The 20,694-nt window shown below is 39.0% G+C and overlaps 1 protein-coding gene across 1 annotated transcript in view; it reads right to left on the reverse strand.

The window, feature by feature from the left end:
- The window catches only part of LOC117379310 (kinesin-like protein KIF21A), an 82,012-nt gene extending 68,254 nt beyond the window's left edge, over window positions 1–13,758 (reverse strand). Inside the window, exon 1 of the mRNA XM_033976003.2 lies at window positions 13,286–13,758. Within this exon, the coding sequence (XP_033831894.1) occupies window positions 13,286–13,329 (44 nt within the window). The 5' untranslated portion in view covers window positions 13,330–13,758. The remainder of the gene's footprint in view (window positions 1–13,285) is intronic.
- Between the last annotated feature and the right edge of the window lie 6,936 nt (window positions 13,759–20,694).

Here is a 20,694-nt window from a genome sequence, read left to right on the forward strand (position 1 = left end):
CGCCGTGGCGTGGCGTTTTTGAGTTGTTCTTCGCTACATCGAGGTTCAACTTTTCTGATAACGATAAAAATAACTCAGATGTTCTTCGTTATTGTGTATTTTTTGGCTGGTGCGACTTATACTCCAGAAAATACGATAATAATAATAATGCTCTATGTTCAAACTGGAGAAACACATGTCACAGTCGGCCCGAGATTCCTCACAGCAGGGAGAGATACTATTACTACTACTACTACTACTGCTACTGCTACTACTACTGCTACTGCTACTACTACTCGGCAAAGCAAGGCAAGTTCATTTGTAAAGGACAATTCATATACAAAGTAACTAAAAGTGCTTTACTGAATAAGAAACAATACCACAATTACCATTACCATTTGTACTACTAGTACTACTTTTACCATTTCTTCTACTACGACTGCTACCGTTTGTACTACTACCACTTTTACCGTTTGTACTACTACTACTTTTACTTCTACAACTACTACTTCTTCTGCTTCTTCTACTAAATTTTCTACTTCTTCTACTAAATTTTCTACTTCTTCTACTAAATTTTCTACTTCTTCTACTAAATTTTCTACTTCTTCCACTACTTTTTCTACTTCTTCAACTACTACTTCATCTTCTACTACTACTACTACTACTACTACTACTACTACTACTACTACTACTACTACTACTACTACTACTACTACTACTACTACTACTACTACTACTACTACTACTACTACTACTACTACTACTACTACTACTACTACTACTACTACTACTACTACTACTACCACTACCACTACTACTACTACTCCTTCTTCTACTATCACTCGTACTTCTCCTTGTTGATGTGACATGAGTGAATGAGTTGATACAGTTTGAGTTCACACAGACTCTCCTGTCGCTCTGGGTCTTTACCTCAGAGACATGTGTGAAACGAGGCGCACACAGTCGTCCCATGTGGCGTGTGCTCGGCACCTGAGTCTAAAACGCATTTATCTGACAGTTTAATCACGTAACGCCTCCTCGCTCTCGTTTTCCACGTTTAAATCTCCGACGTTTCACCTGCTTCAAACACAGAGGAGACGTGACGACGAGCAGCATCATCATCACAGCACGGGACTGATCGGGGATTAGCAACGCGCTAACAGACGGATTTAGCCACACAGGCCGGGGCAGGTACACGCTAGCAACCTGCAAACACATGACTGAAAACATCACAGCGGCAGAGTCCACAGATCAATGACTACAGGGAAAGAACGGAGGGAATATATCCAGTTTTGACTTGATTTAGAGGCGCCATAGTTGTTTCAAAGTACATTCCCTTTATAAGTAGTACTTAAACTCACAGTTACCAAATACTAAAGAGAAGTGTTTAACAGATCGTGGCAGTGGTAACAGTTTGCATGTTCTCTCTGCGTCTGGGTGGGTTTCCTTCAGACACTCAGGTTTCATCCATCAACCCAAAACTCCTCCAGCTAAAACAATCTTGACAATTTTATCCTTTTTTTTTTTTTTTAGTTTTTTTTTTTTTTTTTTTTTGAGTTATTTTGAGGGTTTTTTTTGTTTGTTTTTTTTTGGTTTTTGCTTATTTAGTTTATTCTTTTTGTTATTTTGTTTTGTTTGTTTTTTTAGTTATATTGAGGTTTGTTTTTTTTAGTTATTTTTATTACAATGTTTTTGTTATATTTATTTATTTATTTGTTTATTTCTTTATGTATTTTTTTTCTTTTTTCTTTCATCTCGAGTTTATTTTTCATTTTCCTGAAAAACTGTGTTCCCTCTCTCTGTAACTGCAGCTGTCAGACTCGTCATTTTGGTGATCCTGGGGTTCTTTTTTTTTTTTGAGTTTATTTTTGAAGTTTTGTTTTTTTTTCATTTTATTTTATTTTTTAGTTATTGAGTTTTTTGTTGTTTTTTTTGTTTTGTTTTTTTATTTAGTTATTTTTAGGTTTTTGTTTTAGTTATTTTGAGTTTTTTTTGTTTATTGTTATCTTGAGTCTTTTTTTTGTTTATTTTCTTTTTTTTAATAGTTATTTTGAGGTTTTGGTTTTTTTTAGTTATTTTGAGTTTTTTATTTTTTTGTTATTTTGAGTTGTTTTCACACTTCGATATTGTAGCGTTTTTAGGCGTAAAGAGACGCGCCAAATTTCTTCTTCTGCTGCTACTTTCGACCGCAACTCACGACAAAACACGAGGGAAAGCAACATCACAGTCAACTCACTCGAGCCAGTCTCCAAAAAAAAAAAACAGACCAGTAACCGACCAACGGAACCTTTACGTCAACGCGTCGTCATAGCAACCGCGCGTCACGTACAAAAGCAGCGACGTTAGATCATTATAGTATTTTTTTCTTTTTTTCTTGTGTCTGCGGTGTTTAAAATAAATAAAAAGGCAGGACAGACACGGTTTGAATGTCTAAAGAAACATCCAAACCGGTTCCTCACGTTCACCGTCCCAAACCAAAACAATTATACAGTTTCCATGGCGATGAATAGCCCCGATGAAACAACATTAACGTTTTGTTTTTGAAGTTTGAAAAGTGATTTACGGCGGAGAGCGGAGGAGGGTGTGTGAACGCTGACGGACGGCTCTTCAGCGCGACGTTTAGCGATTTCAGAACGAGACGACGTAAAACGAACACAAAACGTACGACGGGTTTTTGTTAAAGGCGAAGTTTAAAGGGGCACGTCTGTGTTTGATGACATCACAAGGTGGAACGGGGCATTTTGAGGTTTGGAGATGTAAATATAATGAAAGAAAACACAACTTCAGGCATTTTTTTTGAGGTGGAAACAGCATTATAACACATCTAAAAGCTCACGAGAGTCAATTTTGGACACAGACGTCGCTAGTAACTGCAAAAGAACGATTTATAACCTTAAGAATGTTTTGGTAAATATTTGACTCGTGACGTGAAACTTCTCGACGGAAAAAATCAAAGGTCACACACAGAGGGTTAGCAAACAAAAACAGGTGACAAAAGGCATTAGAACAGATCATTGGAGCACAATAAACCCTGTGTATTTAGGCTGAGCTCTTCTCTCAAACTGAAAACACTCTGTTCCACCTTGTGATGTCATCGCGTGGTGATACAGGAAGTGCTCCACTGTGTTTTTAAACTCCACGCACCTTCATTTCTAGAATCATTTGGATGATTTCAGCTCTAAAAAATGCCAATTTATTCTAAACTAAAAGGTAAAACGTAGCTGTTAACTCGTAAAACTACCACTTGATGACATCACAAGGTGGAACGGAGCATTTTGAGCTTTGGAGATGTAAATGTAATGAAACAAAACACAACTCCAGGTCTGTTTTTGAGGAGGTTAAACATTATAACATGGCTTAAAGCTCACAAGAGTCATTTCCTGTGCATCTTGTGATCTGTAGGTTTGTTTTTGTGACTTTTATGTGAATCACTTTGTTCAGCTCGAGTCGTTTTAAAAAAGCTATAGAAATAAACTTGAATTAAATGCTACGTAGCCGTTAGCATCAGCAGTCAAAGCTCATTTAGTCTGTATGACTGCGAGCTTGACTGGCTCCCGTGAATGCGGCTGTGTCCTTGTGATAAAAAGTCTACAGTGTAATGGATCGCTCCGACTTTTACCGCTGCTGTTGTGCCGTTTCAAATTAGAAAAACACGGCTGAGTTGAAGTCAATGGGGACACGGTTATAAAGAACATAAGAAACGTCTTCGTAATTAAACACGAACACGCTTTCTAAGAAGATCGGTCTGCGTTTGGGGCTCCCCTTTGAGTAACACGACACTTCACCTCAAAAGATTTCATCACGTCCAGCTAATCTACACGGGCCGGTCACCTGATACTTGATGAATAATTGAGACACAATTAATCGTCCAGTCTCACTGCAAAAAAAATAAATATATATATAATAAATCTGCCTTTTAACCCAAAGATAACCCAGGACTTTTTACACAGATCTAAAGAGAAATATCAGGACAAACGATAATATTTAAACTACTTCATGCCACTGATTAAGGACGGGACGATACGCAAAAATATCGTTTATCATGATAAAAAGGGTAAAATAATAATAATCGATCATGGGGTAGTTTAAACAATCGTGGAAATCCCTGTTACGTCGCCAAAATGTGCAGAACAAAACTAGTTCACTATTATTTTCACTTATAACAAACGATTTAAACATGGAAACTATTTATAATATTAAAATGACGGTAAATAGTCACATTTTTATATCGCGATTTTCTACTTTCAAGTCACTCAAAGCGCTTTACATCAAGAAATACGCACGCACAGAGCAGGATTCGAACCGGCGACCTTCAGATCAGTGGACAAACGCTCTACCAGCTTTATACTACCAGCAACTTTAATAATTATCGTGATATAATCGTTAAATGCGCTCATTTTGGCCATGGTAATCGTGACAACAAGTTTCGATATCATCCCACGCTTCTCACCGATAAACAGACAGATCAGTTGGCCGATATATCGAGCCGATATTTGGTGTTTTTAGCTTTAAATCTCCAGCTCAGGCCGATATTCCGTTTTGGTCGATCTGTTGCCTAAAACATAAACACAAGGCTTTTTATTAACACTTTAATACAAACACAGCTCTCTTATCGGTTTGAGGTATAAAAAAAAGTCTGTGGTTGAGTTTGTAGTGAATTTAAATGACATAAGTTGCAGAAAATAATCAAAATCGGCCTTACATATCCCAAAAATATCAGCAGATCTTATTGGGCATGGGTTGGTCTAGATTCTCGGTATCAGCATCGGTTAAAAACTCACATCGGCTGATCTCTTCCACTCATAAAAATAAAGCAGATAATCCCAGTAAATCATTTTTTAAAGACAAATAAATAGAATGAACCAATATTTAGTCCTGGAGGTGACTTTTTCATGGCTCTGCAGCTCAAATCTCACCGCATCACATCGAAAATAGCCGAAATTGCAGCAAAAGTACACGATAAGTAAGCGACACGGAGCCTAAAAATAAAGAGTCCATAAAGTCTCTGTACAATTTAAAACATGTATAACAAAGGCAGTTGATCAGATTGTTAATCAAACTTGTTCTGTTGTTTCCAAAGTGTTTTTTCCTCATTTAATCCACGACGTTAGCGACAAGACAGGACTGGATTTCTCGCCGTGTTTCGCTGCAGCAGATCCTCGTCGATGCTTCAGTCACATCTGTATCTTTGGCTTTAGTTCAGTTAAATCCTGCGTCTTTGTTCCAGACACAAAATCGTTAACACAGCCCCACAGAACCCGTAATATCCACACTGTTCTTCTCATTTCTTAGGAGTTCATTCAAAAGGACGTCTCTGTAATCCACAAAACGCCAGAAATACAAAGTGATTATTAACTTTTATACCCACTGAGCACAACAGAACAAATCTAATTAACATATCTTATCACTTGGCTTTGTAATTAAAGTTTAAAACTGTAAAAATACTGTAAAAATACTGTAAAAATACTTTCTTATACTGAACGTTAAGTCGATAATTACTCTATCGTGTCAGGTCGTCCGCACAAAGTAACATACAGAGTTATTAAACGACGGACAACCTTTTTTTGGGTTGACTTTTTACCTTTAGGGTGAATGACAATTATCAGGCGATACAACGTAAATGTGTTCAAACGTGTCTTTAAATGTGTTACTTAAGTTTAAGCATCGAACCGACAAAATGAGAAATGAACTCCGCGTAAAGGTGAAGACGGAGCTCTGTGTACGTTCATCTGGAAAGTGTAGAGTACGTGTGTGTGTCCATTTTCATTTTTAATACGAGTTTTTATTAGAAACCGCACACTTGATTTTCAAATTTGCCCAACGCTCTTTGCTTAAACGTAAACGTAACATACACAATATTATAATTAGACACTTGTGAGGTTTAAGTTGTGTTATAATGACGTTTCCTCCTCAAAAACAGACCTGGAGTTGTGTTTTTTCATTCACGCAGGGCCGGTTCAGACGATAAATCAGACTGAGCAGCAGCTTAGGGCCCCGAGACCAGCAGGGGGCCCCCAAGAGCTCATACATTTATATTGAAAATACTAAAATATATCAAGTTTTATTGGACACAGAGCTTGTGTGTTTCCAGCAGCTTAAATATCCCTCTAAAATGATTATATTTGTGTTATATTTATAGAAAATATCTGCTGCTCTACGTTTGTTTTTGAGTCGGGCAGAGGTGAGGGCAGCTCTGTGTTTACACCGGAGCAAGGACCCGACATAATGTAAATGTAACCCCACTGTCGCCAACTGGAACACATTAAAATCCACAAAAAACTAAGAAAAAACGTCTAGAATTTCAAAAATCTCACCCTCCTTATATGTTTGTGTTCTGTTCTTGTGACTTTAGTTCAGTCGTTGTGTCGTTCTGGATGTTTTCAGTCTGATGTTGTTCAGATAAACACAAAAACAACTGGACAAAGTGATGAGAGCAGAGTCAGAATGTGTCAAATGTGAATCACCAACAGCTGAGCCAGGAGGGGCCCCCAGAGACACATTCAAATGCTTAGGGGCCCCCTGAAAGCTGGAGCCGGCCCTGCATTCACACATAAGTTTGAGTAACACTTTATTATCAGTCTGTAACATCTTCAAAGCTCAAAACGCTCCACCTAATGATGTCATGAAGTGGTAGTTTTCAAGTTAACAGCGGGTTTTTTTTACCAACTCCAGGTCCGTTTGTGACGAGGAAACGACATTTTAACACAGATACGAGGCTTTTAAACTGCGTTATCTCCGCCTTGTGATACAGCGAACTGTTTGTTTATGTTTTATCCGAAACGGGGTCAAAGTCTGAATGCACAAACACAACTCGACTGCACCGGGACGCAGAGGTGAGAGCCGTGAAAGGAGGTCGCTCTGGTTCAAATATCACGAGTCGAATGTTTAAGGGACGGGTTTAATCAGAAGAAGGAGACATATTGAAAACGGCAAAGTATCATTGTTCTGGAGAAGCTGGGAGTCCACCGATTATGATTAAAACTATTAAAAACAAAACAGCAGAAGGGGCTAGTCGTCGTAGGAGACTTTAAACCGGGACGAGGGGGGCCTTTTTACTGTCACACGCCCGGGATACTGTCCTGAAGAAGTCGAACTGCTTCCAACGGTAGAAAAACGGCGTCAAAACCTGTTTAAATCAGCTGAAGTGACCACTGTGAGGCGCTAGTGAGCCGTCCGAAAAACTGTCAGGGATGAAAACAAACTAAACCTAAAAGAATCTATAAAAAAACAAACAAAAAGAGACGTTTCGAAGTAAAAGTTCGGCACGATGTTATTTCTAAGGAGGAGCTAATATCGATTTTCTGAGACTGGAATCAATATATCTGCCATTCTGGTTCATACGTGTTTTGAGCAGTGGTAGAACCTCAACCAAGACATTTCTAGGCACATTTGAGAACTTTCCCAGCGTATACGTCCCCGCACACGCCCGGACGTCCTATCAGCTCTGTGTCTTATTAACTTGTATTTAATGATTTAGACAAGCACTTAAACTGTCGCGTTAACAAGCGAAGAGATAGTGCTACTACTGTGTAACGTGATGAACTCAACACTTAACATGACGCCACCGTGACTCATGTTTACTTCCCTGACGGAGACGTTTGGATAAAGGACAAAGATAAGATGTAAAATAAATATAAGATAAATATGAGGAAAGACGACCTTTTCTGCTTGTGTGCAGCTCTATAGTTATAATCTGTGACACTCGTGGACCGTTATGTTGCAATTTGCACGTTTTAAGTCGCAATCATTTCAATTCACCAAAAACAATTGTGTCAAACTCAAGGCCCGTGGGCCAAATGCGGCCCGCCACGTCATTTTATGTGGCCCACGACAAAGGAAATTAAAAGGTCTGACTGTTTTAAAATGTCAGTGTATCATTAGATTTACAGTTAATCAGTCATTTTTTCACATCTATGCAAATCCATATGTAATATTTGTAACTTGAATAAGTAATAAATATAGAAACGGTTAATTAACTAGATTCAAAAGTAGTTGCATTTATTTTACATTAAATTCGGTTACATTTAGCGACATTTATCTTACAGTTAGTGACATCTGGCCCTTTGAGAGTCACCATTTTGTTGATGTGGCCCTTTGTGAAAATGAGTTTGACGCCCCGGATCTAAAACGACTTAAAAGAAACAAGTTCGTGTTAAAAAACTGCAGTGTCCAATGGGAGCTGACGTCGCCGTAAATATCATCATAACAAAGAGCAAAGTACCAGATTTGACGACGCGACTCTGCCGAATCCTACGAGTATCACCGATTAAGAGAATAAAATTGAAGAACTAAGTGTTTACGTCACATCGGTGGAGGTGAAAACGAGGGTTGATCGACAAAATGGCGTCTTGAAAATAAGAGATTGTGTATTACTCAAACATGAAACGCTCCAAATACAACTTTGAGAGGGAAAATGAGAAGGAAACGACCAGATCAGACATGGGCAAACTACGGCCTGGGGGCTACACACGGTCCTTACGGTTTATTAATCCGGCCGAACGTGACCAAATTATATTAAAATATGAGAGTAAACCTGGTTCAATTTACTTTTTCAACAAGTTTTTGATATTTTGACACTTGATAAAACTGAATGTGAGTTTTTCTGCTGTGTTTATTTAACTGAAATTCGGCAGATTAATTTACTTTAATTAATGCATTTGGAAAACAGTTTGTACAATGAGCCTTTGCTACAAGTTACAGGCCAAATCTGTAAAATAATATACACACATATATATCCTGGCCTGGTCCCTCTGTTAAATTTTATAACCCATTGTGGCCCGTGGGATAAAAAGTTTGGACTAAAACACGATTAAAAGCTCTGAAAAGTCAATTTTGCAGAATAGGTCTGATTTAAACAAATATATATACTCATGAAAGGAGTTGTAAATTGTAAAAATCGATGCCCAGTTGCTAATTAATACTCAAACTATCCGGACTAAGACACACTGTGACACTAAACACCATATTATTACTGTCAAAAAAATACTGCGTTTCTTAGTATCAAGAGTTTCGTGTCACGACAGCCCCATTATATTTCAAATTATTGATAAACTCCAAGGAAAAGTACTTCAAAGTGCAGTTAAATTCATTTACATGGAGCAAACCAGGTGCCCCGACTCGTTTTACTAGCTAAAGTCTCCCATGGGGCTAACGGTCTGTGTGGGAATCACTGACAGGTAAGAAGTTATGGGTGTTTCTTCGGGGCATTCACACAAAACTGAACTAAACTTGGACTAGACCAGGACTAAACCAGGACTAGAACTAGACTAGATCGAATCAAGTCTAAATCAAGGCTGTAAAAGGAGAAAACGCGACTCTAAATACTACTTTTGTACGTGAAACTGTTTGGGAACTATGGACTGTTTATATAAATGGACATAGCTAACGTGCTAACCGCCGCGTTCCAAACAGGAAGTGATCGTGGGCTGCACTTCATTTTGGTCTTAAATGTTCGTATTAACCCTCTACATGATCCTAATGTTTTTATTTCGCTGTTGTGTCTGTAAATCAAGACACGAACATTAATAACAGACAAATCAGGCGCTTTCCTTTCCTGATGTCACTACCGCTAGCGTTAGCAACAGGTTTGATTGACAGCGTTGCTAAGCGCCTGCTCCGAGCTAAACCAGCGGTGCGAGCGGGAAGGGTCGTCATCTTGAACATCCTCGCTCTGGATTGGCTCTTTGGTTGCTATGATAATCGTGGTCGGAATTCCAAACATGGAAATTAGCACCAAATTAGCCGCTATAACTGCTAGCCTCGACGAGCTTCATTTGACTTGAACAAAGACTTGAAACTCGCTCATCGTTTGACAAAGTAGCACAGTTCTTAACATGGTTCAACGTTTATTTTCAGAAAACACGAAGCGATGAGCCGATGTTTGTCTGTCAGCACGGGGCTTTTATTATGTCAACAACGCAGTCTCTTGGTGAAATGGAGGAGTTAAGATTTTCAACAAGAAGTCGCTGGAGTTTCCTTCTACAAAAGCCCTCTGTCTCCGCACACTCCCACAACTAACAATTGATCCGCTGTCGATGGCTTTGAGTCCGGCGTGGTACTTTAGCACAATAAATGGTCCGATATCAGCACGAGTCAAATGTTTAAGGGACGGGTTTAATCAGAGGAAGGAGACATATTGAAAACAGCAAAGTATCGTTGTTCTGGAGAAGCTGGAGTCCACCAATTATGATTAAAACTATTAAAAACAAAACAGCAGAAGGGCCTAGTCGTCGTAGGAGACTTTAAACCGGGACGAGGGGGGCCTTTTTACTGTCACACGCCCGGGATACTGTCCTGAAGAAGTCGAACTGCTTCCAACGGTAGAAAAACGGCGTCAAAACCTGTTTAAATCAGCTGAAGTGACCACTGTGAGGCGCTAGTGAGCAGTCCGAAAAACTGTCAGGGATGAAAACAAACTAAACCTAAAAGAATCTATTAAAAAAACAAACAAAAAGAGCCATTTCGAAGTAAAAGTTCAGTATGATGTTGTTTCTAAGGAGGGGCCAATATTGATTTTCTGAGCTGACACGATATTCGATATTTGATCTGCCTCTGTGGCCAATAATCGGTGTCTGAATAGCAACGCTGAGACTGGAATCGATATATCTGCCATTCTGGTTCATACGTGTTTTGTGCAGTGGTAGAACCTCAACCAAGACATTTATAAGCACATTTCAGAACTTTCCTGAGACAGTGTTAAAATATTTTCTGGGCATATTTATATAATGCAAAAAAATAAATAAAAATAAATAAAAATCTATGTTCATTTTGGTCAATATCACCCACACCTACGACTACGGAAAACTGCTCTGTGTTTTGTACATAAGGCTGTGTTTACACTTGTCCCAGTCTGGTCCTGGTTTAATCCTCCTTTAGTCCTGATTTCAACTGGGTTTGGTCCTGGTTTCATTCCAGTATAGTCCTCACTTGGTTTGGTCCTATTCTAGTCCTGGTTTAGTCCTGGTAGTTTTTGTTTGGGTTTGGTCCTGGTTTAGTCCTACTTTAGTCTTGATTCAGGCTGGGTTTGGTCCTGGTTTCATTCCAGTATAGTCCTCACTTGGTTTGGTCCGATTCTAGTCCTGGTTTGGGCCTGGTTTGGGCCTGGTTTGGGCCTGGTTTGTGCCTGGTTTGTGCCTGGTTTGTGCCTGGTTTGGGCCTTGGTTTGGGCCTTGGTTTAGTCCTCTTTTAGTCCTCTTTTAGTCCTCTTTTAGTCCTCTTTTAGTCCTGGTTCAGTCCTGGTTCAGTCCTGGTTCAGTCCTAGTTTAGTCCTGGTTTAATCCTGGTTTGGCCCTGGTTTGGCCCTGGTTTAGTCCTGGTTTAGTCCTGGTTTAGTCCTGGTTTGGCCTAAGTTTAGTCCTGGTTTGGCCCAAGTTTAGTCCTGGTTTGGCCCTGGTTTAGTCCTCTTTTAATCCAGGTTTAGTTCAGGTTTAGTCCTCTTTTGGTCCTCTTTTGGTCCTCTTTTGGTCCTCTTTTGGTCCTCTTTTGGTCCTCTTTTGGTCCTCTTTTGGTCCTCTTTTAGTCCTCTTTTAGTCCTCTTTTAGTCCTCTTTTGGTCCTCTTTTGGTCCTCTTTTGGTCCTAGCTTAGTCCAGGTTTAGTCCAGGTTTACCTACAGTTTAATCCTGGTATAGCCCCAGTTCAGCCCCAGTTTAGCCCCAGTTTAGCCCTGTTTTACTTACACTTTAGCCTCAGTTTAGCCCAGTTTATCCCTGTTGTACCTACAGTTAGCCCCGTCCTGTCTCAGTGTGAACACCCTGATCGGGGGAATCCCTCAGGATCTTCACTTTGGCCTAATCCCAGACTGAGGGAGGAGTCCATTCATAAATCCACACATGCTCCAGCACCTGCAGGTATTAACAAAAGGAGCTGATGCTAGCGCGACCGACCGCAGCCTCCTAAAGCTAACAACACAAAACAACACAAAACAACACAGGACAACACAGGACAACACCGGGCTCTCAAAGCGACCCAAGACAACAATGCACTAACCCCATTAATCCATTCATAATAACTGAACATCCTGTATTCAAACTCAAAGTAGGACAGGTCTGGCAACGTTTTTGTGGTTGCTAATAGTTTACAAAGAAATGCAGTTAATCAAATAGACGTTCGTGCAATAACAAATGCGCATTACGTAACTCTACCTGCGTGCCCCATGGAAACGTTACTGTTTTGCCTGGAAAGTTACAAAGTACGGCATTAATCTCATCCATATCCGCAGAGACACAAAGGTGACGCCGCCGGGCCGAGTTACAGGGAGTTCAGCGGTAAATAAAAACGTCAAAATGGCCGACGGATCATTTAACGTTACGCTATGAAATAATATAACGTACATAGAGACAAACTGGCACATTATCCTCATCAAAAAAGTTCCGCAGTGCACTTTAGAGCATGGTAGAGCTACAAAAATATCGTTTATAATGATAAAAAGGCAACACGATAATCGTTTGTGGGGCATTTTATATAATTGGCAACAAAGATAATCGCCGTTGACAAGGGGGGAAAAAGGGGTCAGTTTTTTCCAAGCCCCAGAGTTCTAGGGGGCCCCCAAATTTTGGTTAACGGCCCTGTTTTTTGCTGAAATAACTGAAGACTTATCCACAAAGGAGTCAACAGGGGGGACAAAGGGGTCTGTTGTCCGGGGCCCCAGGGTCTTAGGGGGGCCCAGAATTGAACCAGAAGTGTATTTCAGGGGGCCATGTAAGGCTTATTGCTCTGGACCCCCAAATTTCCATCAACAGCCCTGTTTATCCACAATATTCCCCGCTAGATCAAAGCAAAATTATACAAAAGTTACTTAAACATGCAACTTATTGATAACTAGGGATGGGACAATAAACAATAATATCGTTTATCGTGAGAAAAAGCGTTGAAAATAATCATACGTGGGATATTTTATATAATCGTGATGATCGGCAACAAAGATAATCGCCGTTTTATCACCTGAATGTGCAGAAAAAACGACTTATCCACAGGGGAATCAACGAGGGGGACAAAGGGGTCTGCTGTCCCGGGGTTTAGGGTTCTTCCTATTAATTTGTATTACAGGGGGGGCCCATGTGAGACTTATTGCCCTGGGCCTCGAAATTTCAGTGTACCGGCCCTGCTCATCCAGAATATTCTCTGTTAAAGTTATAATTATTCATGCGCATAACAACTTTAATCGTGATCTAACCGTGTAGCCATGATAATAGTCACAAAATGTCAGTATCGCCCCGTGCGTATCGGTGGCACGGGGCTAATAAACCCCGCGTTATGGAGGAGCAGGTGTACCCGGAGCATCCCAGCAGCGGACAGCCTCGGTCTTACCTCAGGGCCACGCGCACAGAGCTCTCATCAGGCGAAGTCCCCATGATGGCGCCTCCAAACGCGCTCCTTCTTCTTCCTCCTCCTTCCTCGTGCGTAAAAATAACCCGCTTTCCCTTTTCTTTATCCTATTACAAGACAACGGAGTAGCAGTAGCAGCGGGCCCCTCCTTCCCGTGTCCCCCCCGCTGCAGCTCCACCGGCAAAAGCGCGTCTATATTCAGCCACCAGACCCACGCGCGCTCACGCCCTCCTCTCTCGCTCGCGTGACCCTCTTGCAGACATCGGAGCGGGTTTAATAGTTGGGTTTATTGTTGGGGACATGATCCAGGAGGTGCTCGGTTCTCCGCGGGCATTGTGCGTCTCATCCCCGCTGCGCAGACACTGGCACAAGGCGCAGCAGAGCGCAATGAGCCACTACTGTCCATTCGGCTCCCAGGACGCACGACGTAACCCGACTCCTCCCCCCCTAAAAGCACGTGATCACAGCCAATAGAGAGCTGCAGAAATGTAGGTTAAATAGGTGCATGGAAATAACGCAAGTGCAAGAACTATGAGGGGGAATAATGGTTTTGCACGTTTATTTGTATGGCGCAATTTGTACATGAGGTAATTTAAAGTGCTTTACAGAACAATGAACGCATTAAAATCACAATACAGCACATCAAAACGTAAATAATCATCATAAAATTAACATGAAAGGAGAAAAGTGCAAAATAAAAATTAAAAGTATTAGCTTTTGTATGTAAATAAATGCTTCAAATGCATTTCACACATAAAAAAAACACATTATTCAACGTAAATTTTTATACTAAAGTAAGAAAACTAACCTTATCATATTTTTAAGTTGGCTAAATATAAATTCTAGTCCTTGTTTGGCCTTATTCTGCGATATTTGTGAGTTATATTTGGAAGTCTGACCTCATGCCAGCACATATCCTTCCGCGCAGAGATTGCCCTACTTTCTGGAATGCCATGTCATGTTACGTTTTTTCTTTATTTAAATATACATGAAATTCAGTGTTTGAGGTTTGGAGGAGATTGGGGAATGCTGCCATCTGCTGGTGACAAGGCGCTTTTACAGAACACAACTTGTCGACGTGAAATGCTAAATTTAATATCAAGGATTATTTTTTGTTTTTACACTAAAATATTGCTACTCACTGCGTCATAATGTCAAAACATTTGATTAATTATTCGTACTGTTTGAAATAAATAAAAACAAATATTAAAAAAAATAAATAAATAAATGGTGGCGGTTTACGTCAGTTACGTGCTTGTCTCCATGGAGATGTCATCGCTTGGCCTGCACGTTCCACTTTACGGCAATACGTTTACCTTTGTTTATTCAGTGTTTTAAGAGCAAAAATATTTACACTGCCAGTCAAAAGTTTGGACACACCTTCATTCAATGTTTTTATTTATTTTTACTACATTTATTTTTTTCTACTTTCTACATTTTATACAGACACAGAGGACATCAAATATATGAAGCAATATATATGGAATTATGTAATAAAGAAAAAAGTTAAATAGCTCTACTAAATATTTTTTGACAAATGAAATAAAAAAATAAAATATAATAAATAAATAAAAATATACAACGTAATAATAATAATAAATAAAATAAAAGCAATAATTAAAATAAATAATAATAATAATGATGATGATTTGATATCTTCTGTGTGTATATACAATGTAAAGAGGCTTAAGTTTTTTTTTTACTATAAATAAATAATAGATAAATAAATAAAAAAACAATACAATGGATTAAAAAAAATACAATATAAAGTAATAAAAAATAACATATAATAATAATAATAATAATAATAATAATAATAATAATAATGTGAGCAGGGTCTCCTCTTTTGAGATCTTACCTGTAAGCTAGCCTGCTTATCGCCATGGAGACAGATAAGTTTCATGTCCCACTGTAGAGCATTCTAGGCAAAGCAAGAATATACTAATGCAGACATGCAGGCTGGAAAAGTCACATAGTGTAGCTTTAATTTAAACCAGTAATATCAAAAAGTAAATACTAAAAATCCACACAGAGAAAAAAAATGAGGTTGCACTTTTGTTTATTTACATGAAAATACATCATCTGTCAAAGTAAAGTGACCTCCGCTCATGAGTTTAAACAAACAGCGTTTTGGATGAAGAATCTGTAACGTTATAAGAACTACACATGCACAAAACACGAAGGAATTCTTAATTTAAAAAAAAGAAAAATGAAGGTTTGACTTACTAAAAGTTTGAAACATGAATCCAACTCAAGTATTTCAACATATCTATGTAAGCACGTTTTGCAGTCATCACAGATCAATGCAAATATACAGAATAATAAAACTGACCACAAGGATTCATCATCATGGTGGAAAAAAGATGCTCTTTCATACACAGGCCTGTCACAATAACCTGATATATCGCAGAATTAAATACAGATGATAAACTAATGAAATATTGAAACTTAAAATTTGTGCCACTGACACAAAAACAGCAGGAGCAAGAACAGATTTAAACCACAAAAACTATTCTAAATGTGTAATATGGTTTAAAAAAAAAAAAAAAAAAAAAAAAAGTTAATAAACAGTAGAATGAAACAGTTCCGTCGTTAGTTTGCATCTGTAATGAGTAATAAAAAGTTATTAATTCAACCTTTTATGGCTTAAATCTTATGATATAGACCAGGGGTGTCCAAACTATGGCCCGGGGGCCAAATGCAGCCCACAAAACAATTTTTATTGGCCCGCAGTCCTTCAGGTGAACTGGCCCAATTGATCATAATCAGTACGTTTTACAGTGAATTTGAGTAATCCTACAAATATAACCTAAATAACATCATATTACATTGTCATACAGACCTAATGTTAATATTTCAAGCCTTATTTAAAGTATGAAGTCAAAACTGTGTTAAATGCAACTGGTCTGTGGCCGTCCGAGTCGAACATTTTTCAAGATATGGCCCTTGGTGAAAAGAGTTTGGGCACCCCTGATATAGACCAAAAAATAAATACATTTCCCAGTAGTGCAAAGAAAAAGTATACAAAGATATGTTAAAAGAGACTTGTTCTATTGTATCAGTGGTTTCCAAAGTGTTTTCCCTCATTTAATCCACCTCTTTATGGACTTTGTTAGTCACATCAAGACGGGACTGGATTTCTCACCGTGTTTCGCTGCAGCTGAGCCTCATCAATGCTTCAGTCACATCTGTATCTTTGGCTTTAGTTCAGTAATGTCCCGTATATTTGTCCCACACACAATATCTTTAACATAGACCCATAGAAACCATTAACAAAATGCTTGAAACACAACGCGATTACAAACTTTTATACCCGCTGAGTACAACAGAACATGTCTAATTAACATATCTTATCACTTGCCTTTGTAAATTAAAATAAAAAACTGTAAAAAGCCTGTATAAACACCCTGTTTACTGAACGTTAAGTCGATAAACGTGATTATCGTGACAGGCCTGTACACGCATCACAAACACAAACACATTCAATCTCTAACCAACAAAATAAAACATAAACATTTACACGTTTAATTAAGGAGTTCATTATTGTAAATATGACGCGGTCGCTCTATGTTAGGCCGGACCATCGAAGTAAAACAGCATTTGTGCAAGAGGTTAAAGTTCAAATCTAAAAACGTGTTCGTAACCACCTGAGAATGAGCTAGGTCAGAAAATTAGCTCCAGATATGGTTTGAGTTCATGGTTTTTGTTTGTGACGATGGTGCGTAGAGTTTAACAGTTCATCACCTTAACAAAAAGTATCACGAGGACATTTTTTACAATTTAAAAGAACGGATATTTCGTTTTGAATTGTCAGTTGCTATGGGAACAGTCGTGCGTTTGCATCCATTTCGCGTAGCGTGTTCTCAAAATGGGATCTTAAGGAATTACGGAGCGTTTTATCGATGCAGTTAGCAGTTTAAATCAGATTTTTTTTCTAAATATTAGCAAGGAATTTGTTCGTTTAATCCGCAAACGATGTCTTGACCCCGTTTGCAGCTTCGTAAATATCATAATCGAGCTTACATCGCTTTGCAAATTTATTATTAATGCGGCGGCGTAGATGGATTTGTCTGTAGGTCCGGGGTCGTTGAGTGGACTCTGCGTCATGTAGAGGCTCGTTTCCTCCCGTCAGCAGAGTCTCGCCGACGTTTCAGATCACAAAATCCATCCATTTAACCGGGGCAGCTGTCTAATCAGGGATTCCAAGACGTCGCTCACCCCAGACGCTTCCTCCAGCTCCTCAAATACGACCCATAGACTGTATAACCAGAGTCGATGGAGCTGGAAGCGCGTCCACGGTCACTTTCTATTTGGAACGTAGCGGCTAGCAGGTTAGCTACGTCCGAAGAGCATTAAAAGCATTAAAACTAAGCCGGTTTTATGGCTGGACTAAGCTACTCAATTATGCAACACTACTGCTACTAAAATAGAAAGTATAATAAAAAAAAGCATTATAGAGTGACTTGCAAAAACAGAAACAAGTCCAAGGCCTAAAATAAAATAAAAACTCGAACAGACCAGTAACGCGGAAGATCGTATTTGGTTTTACGAGAACCACGAGATCTAAACCTGGTCTAAATCAGGTTTAAATTTGGGCTAAACCGGGTCTAAAATGAGACTAAACCAAGGTCTAAGGAAGGAGTGTCCAAACTTTTTCACAGAGGGCCAAATTTTGAAACATATTTGAAATCGATGGGTCATTTACGATGGAGCATTTTACATCGTTTCCATTGAGCCGCCATAGTTTGATGAAGCTTAAAACATTCACTTTTGGTCTGTATCATCGTGAAATGTTTGTAAATGAGGTTATAGTGGTAAAATTACTTAATTTTGCTGTAAAAATGACTGCCAATAGAGAGCTGAGGACCGATAAAAATTGGTCTACGGCCCGCATTTGGCCCTTGAGCCATAGTTTGGACACCCCGGGTCTAAGGTACAGTTTTAAATAAAAATTAACCCAAAGAAGAACCAAAACAGTAGCAGATTTGTCTTGGAATAAAACAAAAACTCAAACTGTAGAAGGTCCCTGTACCACAATTTGAGAAACAATGTAAAAAAAACAAAACAATACAATGTTTATCAGTACAGTGTAATAATATTTTGAGGTATAACCCGGGCACAAACGAGGATTCAGTACCTCTTTTTCAACGTAAAGAGTTTGCAAACTGTTCCACGTAGCTAAAAAAAATCCCCCAAAATTTGATTGTTTACTTTATAATGTCTTTTAAATCAAGTCTGTCTTGTTATTTGTCCCCAAAACCGACAAAAATACATTCAAATAGTTCAAAATCTCAAAGCTTTAGCTCGAGTCTGACGCCTTTCAGTGAAACTTTTGTCTTCTCGTAACTTAGCGACCATCATCTTGGCCAGACACGAGGAGCATCCTAATGATCTGAAGTGGTTTTCTTAAAGGGGAGGTCTGCAAGTGACTTTAAAAAGGCCTGAACTGAAGCACGAGTTTGTGTAAAAAGCCATATTCGCTAAAAAGACTCAGCCCTATATTAAGATGTAAATGCTGTGTAAAGTATGGAGTATTCCCAGTGCTAGTTCACAGTATCAGTTCCCTGCCGCTGTCATCGTCGGGGAGGGTTAAAACCGTTCGACAAGTTAAGAAAATCTACAGAATTTCAAAAAAAAAACCTCATTCACACAATACTTTCCACATCCCAGAACTAAAATCCATGTTTTTTTTATGTGCGGTGATGCGGTTACGACTTGGCTCTAACGCAACTACGGTATTTCACGTCAAATTTCACATTTACAAAACTATTTTCCCGTCGTAAGCTTGTGTAGCTAACGCCCTGAGCTGGTATAATGCGTGGTTAAAGCTGCAGTGTGTAACTTTTCCAGTGAAACGCCCATTACCTGCTTTATAAAGACATATATTTGTGTTTTAATATAATTTTTCCAGACTAAATTGGTTTGTTTTCATCCCTGACAGTTGTTTGGACAGGTTTTGGCGCTGTTTTTCTACCGGTCGGACGATAGCGCCATCTGCAGTCCGACGGTATCGCAGGTGCGTGACAGTAAAAACGCCCCCCCTCGTCCCGGTTTAACGTCCCGTCGACACGTTTCTGTATTTCGATTGACTCCTTAACGCAGCGACGATGTTTGTTGTCCTCTGTCCCTTTTATAACGATCCAAAATGGCCGCCTCGAGTTGCTCTAAATCAGTAACGTCACCTGACCACACTGAGGCGCTAGTGAGACGTCCAATAAACTGTCAAGGATGAAAACAAACTAAACCTCGGTCTGGAGAAAACAAATCTATAAAAATAAATGAACGGACGACCAGACGAACCTCACGGGAAATATATTTACGCTCGTCTCCACGGAGATGTTATTGCTTTACTGGGAATGTTCCACAGTACGGCTACGGACAGTGGCGGATGACGTACGCAGTTTTGTAGCTTAAGTAAAAGTACAGATACGGATGCAAAAAGTTACTCAAGTAAAATTAACACATGAAAAAAATCTACTTAAGTAAACGTATTTAAGTACCAGTGATGGGATAATAAAAAATAATATTGTTTATCGTGATAAAAATGGTCGACAATAATCTTTTGTGTGACATTTGATATAATCGTGCGAATCGCCAACAAAGATAATCGTCATTACATCACCTCAATGTGCAAAAACAAGTCAATTAGGGGGGACAAAGACGTCTGTTGTTTTAGGGGGCCCAGAATTTGACTGTCTTCCTATTCATTTGTATTAGAGGGGGGCCCATGTGACATGTCTTGCCCCGGGCCCCCAAATTTCACTTGACGGCCCTGCTCATCCAGAATATTTTCCGTTAAATCATAGTTTGTCTTTTCACACAAGTGTAAATGTAGATATTGATTCAAAATGACACATATTTTGTTCAAAAGTAACAATACGAATCAATTTCTTAATTTTTGTCATGAATTTTTGTGTTTTTATTTTTGTTTCGCTCAAAGTCGAAGCTTAAAGTCGAAAACTTTAGTCAGGATGTTTCCACGAACGCGGTAAAAATACTCCCTCAAATCACATGAAAAGTACTTTTTACTTTTCAGTCCTGTTCAGAAATGTAGTGGAGCAGAACGTACAGATACTGCACTCAAATGTAGTGAAGTAAAAGTAAAAAGTATCCACTGTAAAATGTACTTAAGTAAACTACAGATACTTGAAAATTCTACTTAACTACATGACTTTACTACTTTAACTTAGCTACGTTCCACCGCTGAACTTTAGAATCAAAACGGCAACTCCATAATCAGACGGCAGACCCATATCCACACAAAAAGTTACACATTGGACCTTTAATTTAGGTTGCATTTAGTTAGTGAAAGTTGCTCCATACAACCCTTTTTAAAATACGAGAGTGTAAAAGTATAATTTACTACTTCCACCTTTGAATACGGGTCAGAT

Source organism: Periophthalmus magnuspinnatus, chromosome 12 (genome assembly GCF_009829125.3).
Source record: "Periophthalmus magnuspinnatus isolate fPerMag1 chromosome 12, fPerMag1.2.pri, whole genome shotgun sequence".
NCBI lineage: Eukaryota > Metazoa > Chordata > Actinopteri > Gobiiformes > Gobiidae > Periophthalmus > Periophthalmus magnuspinnatus.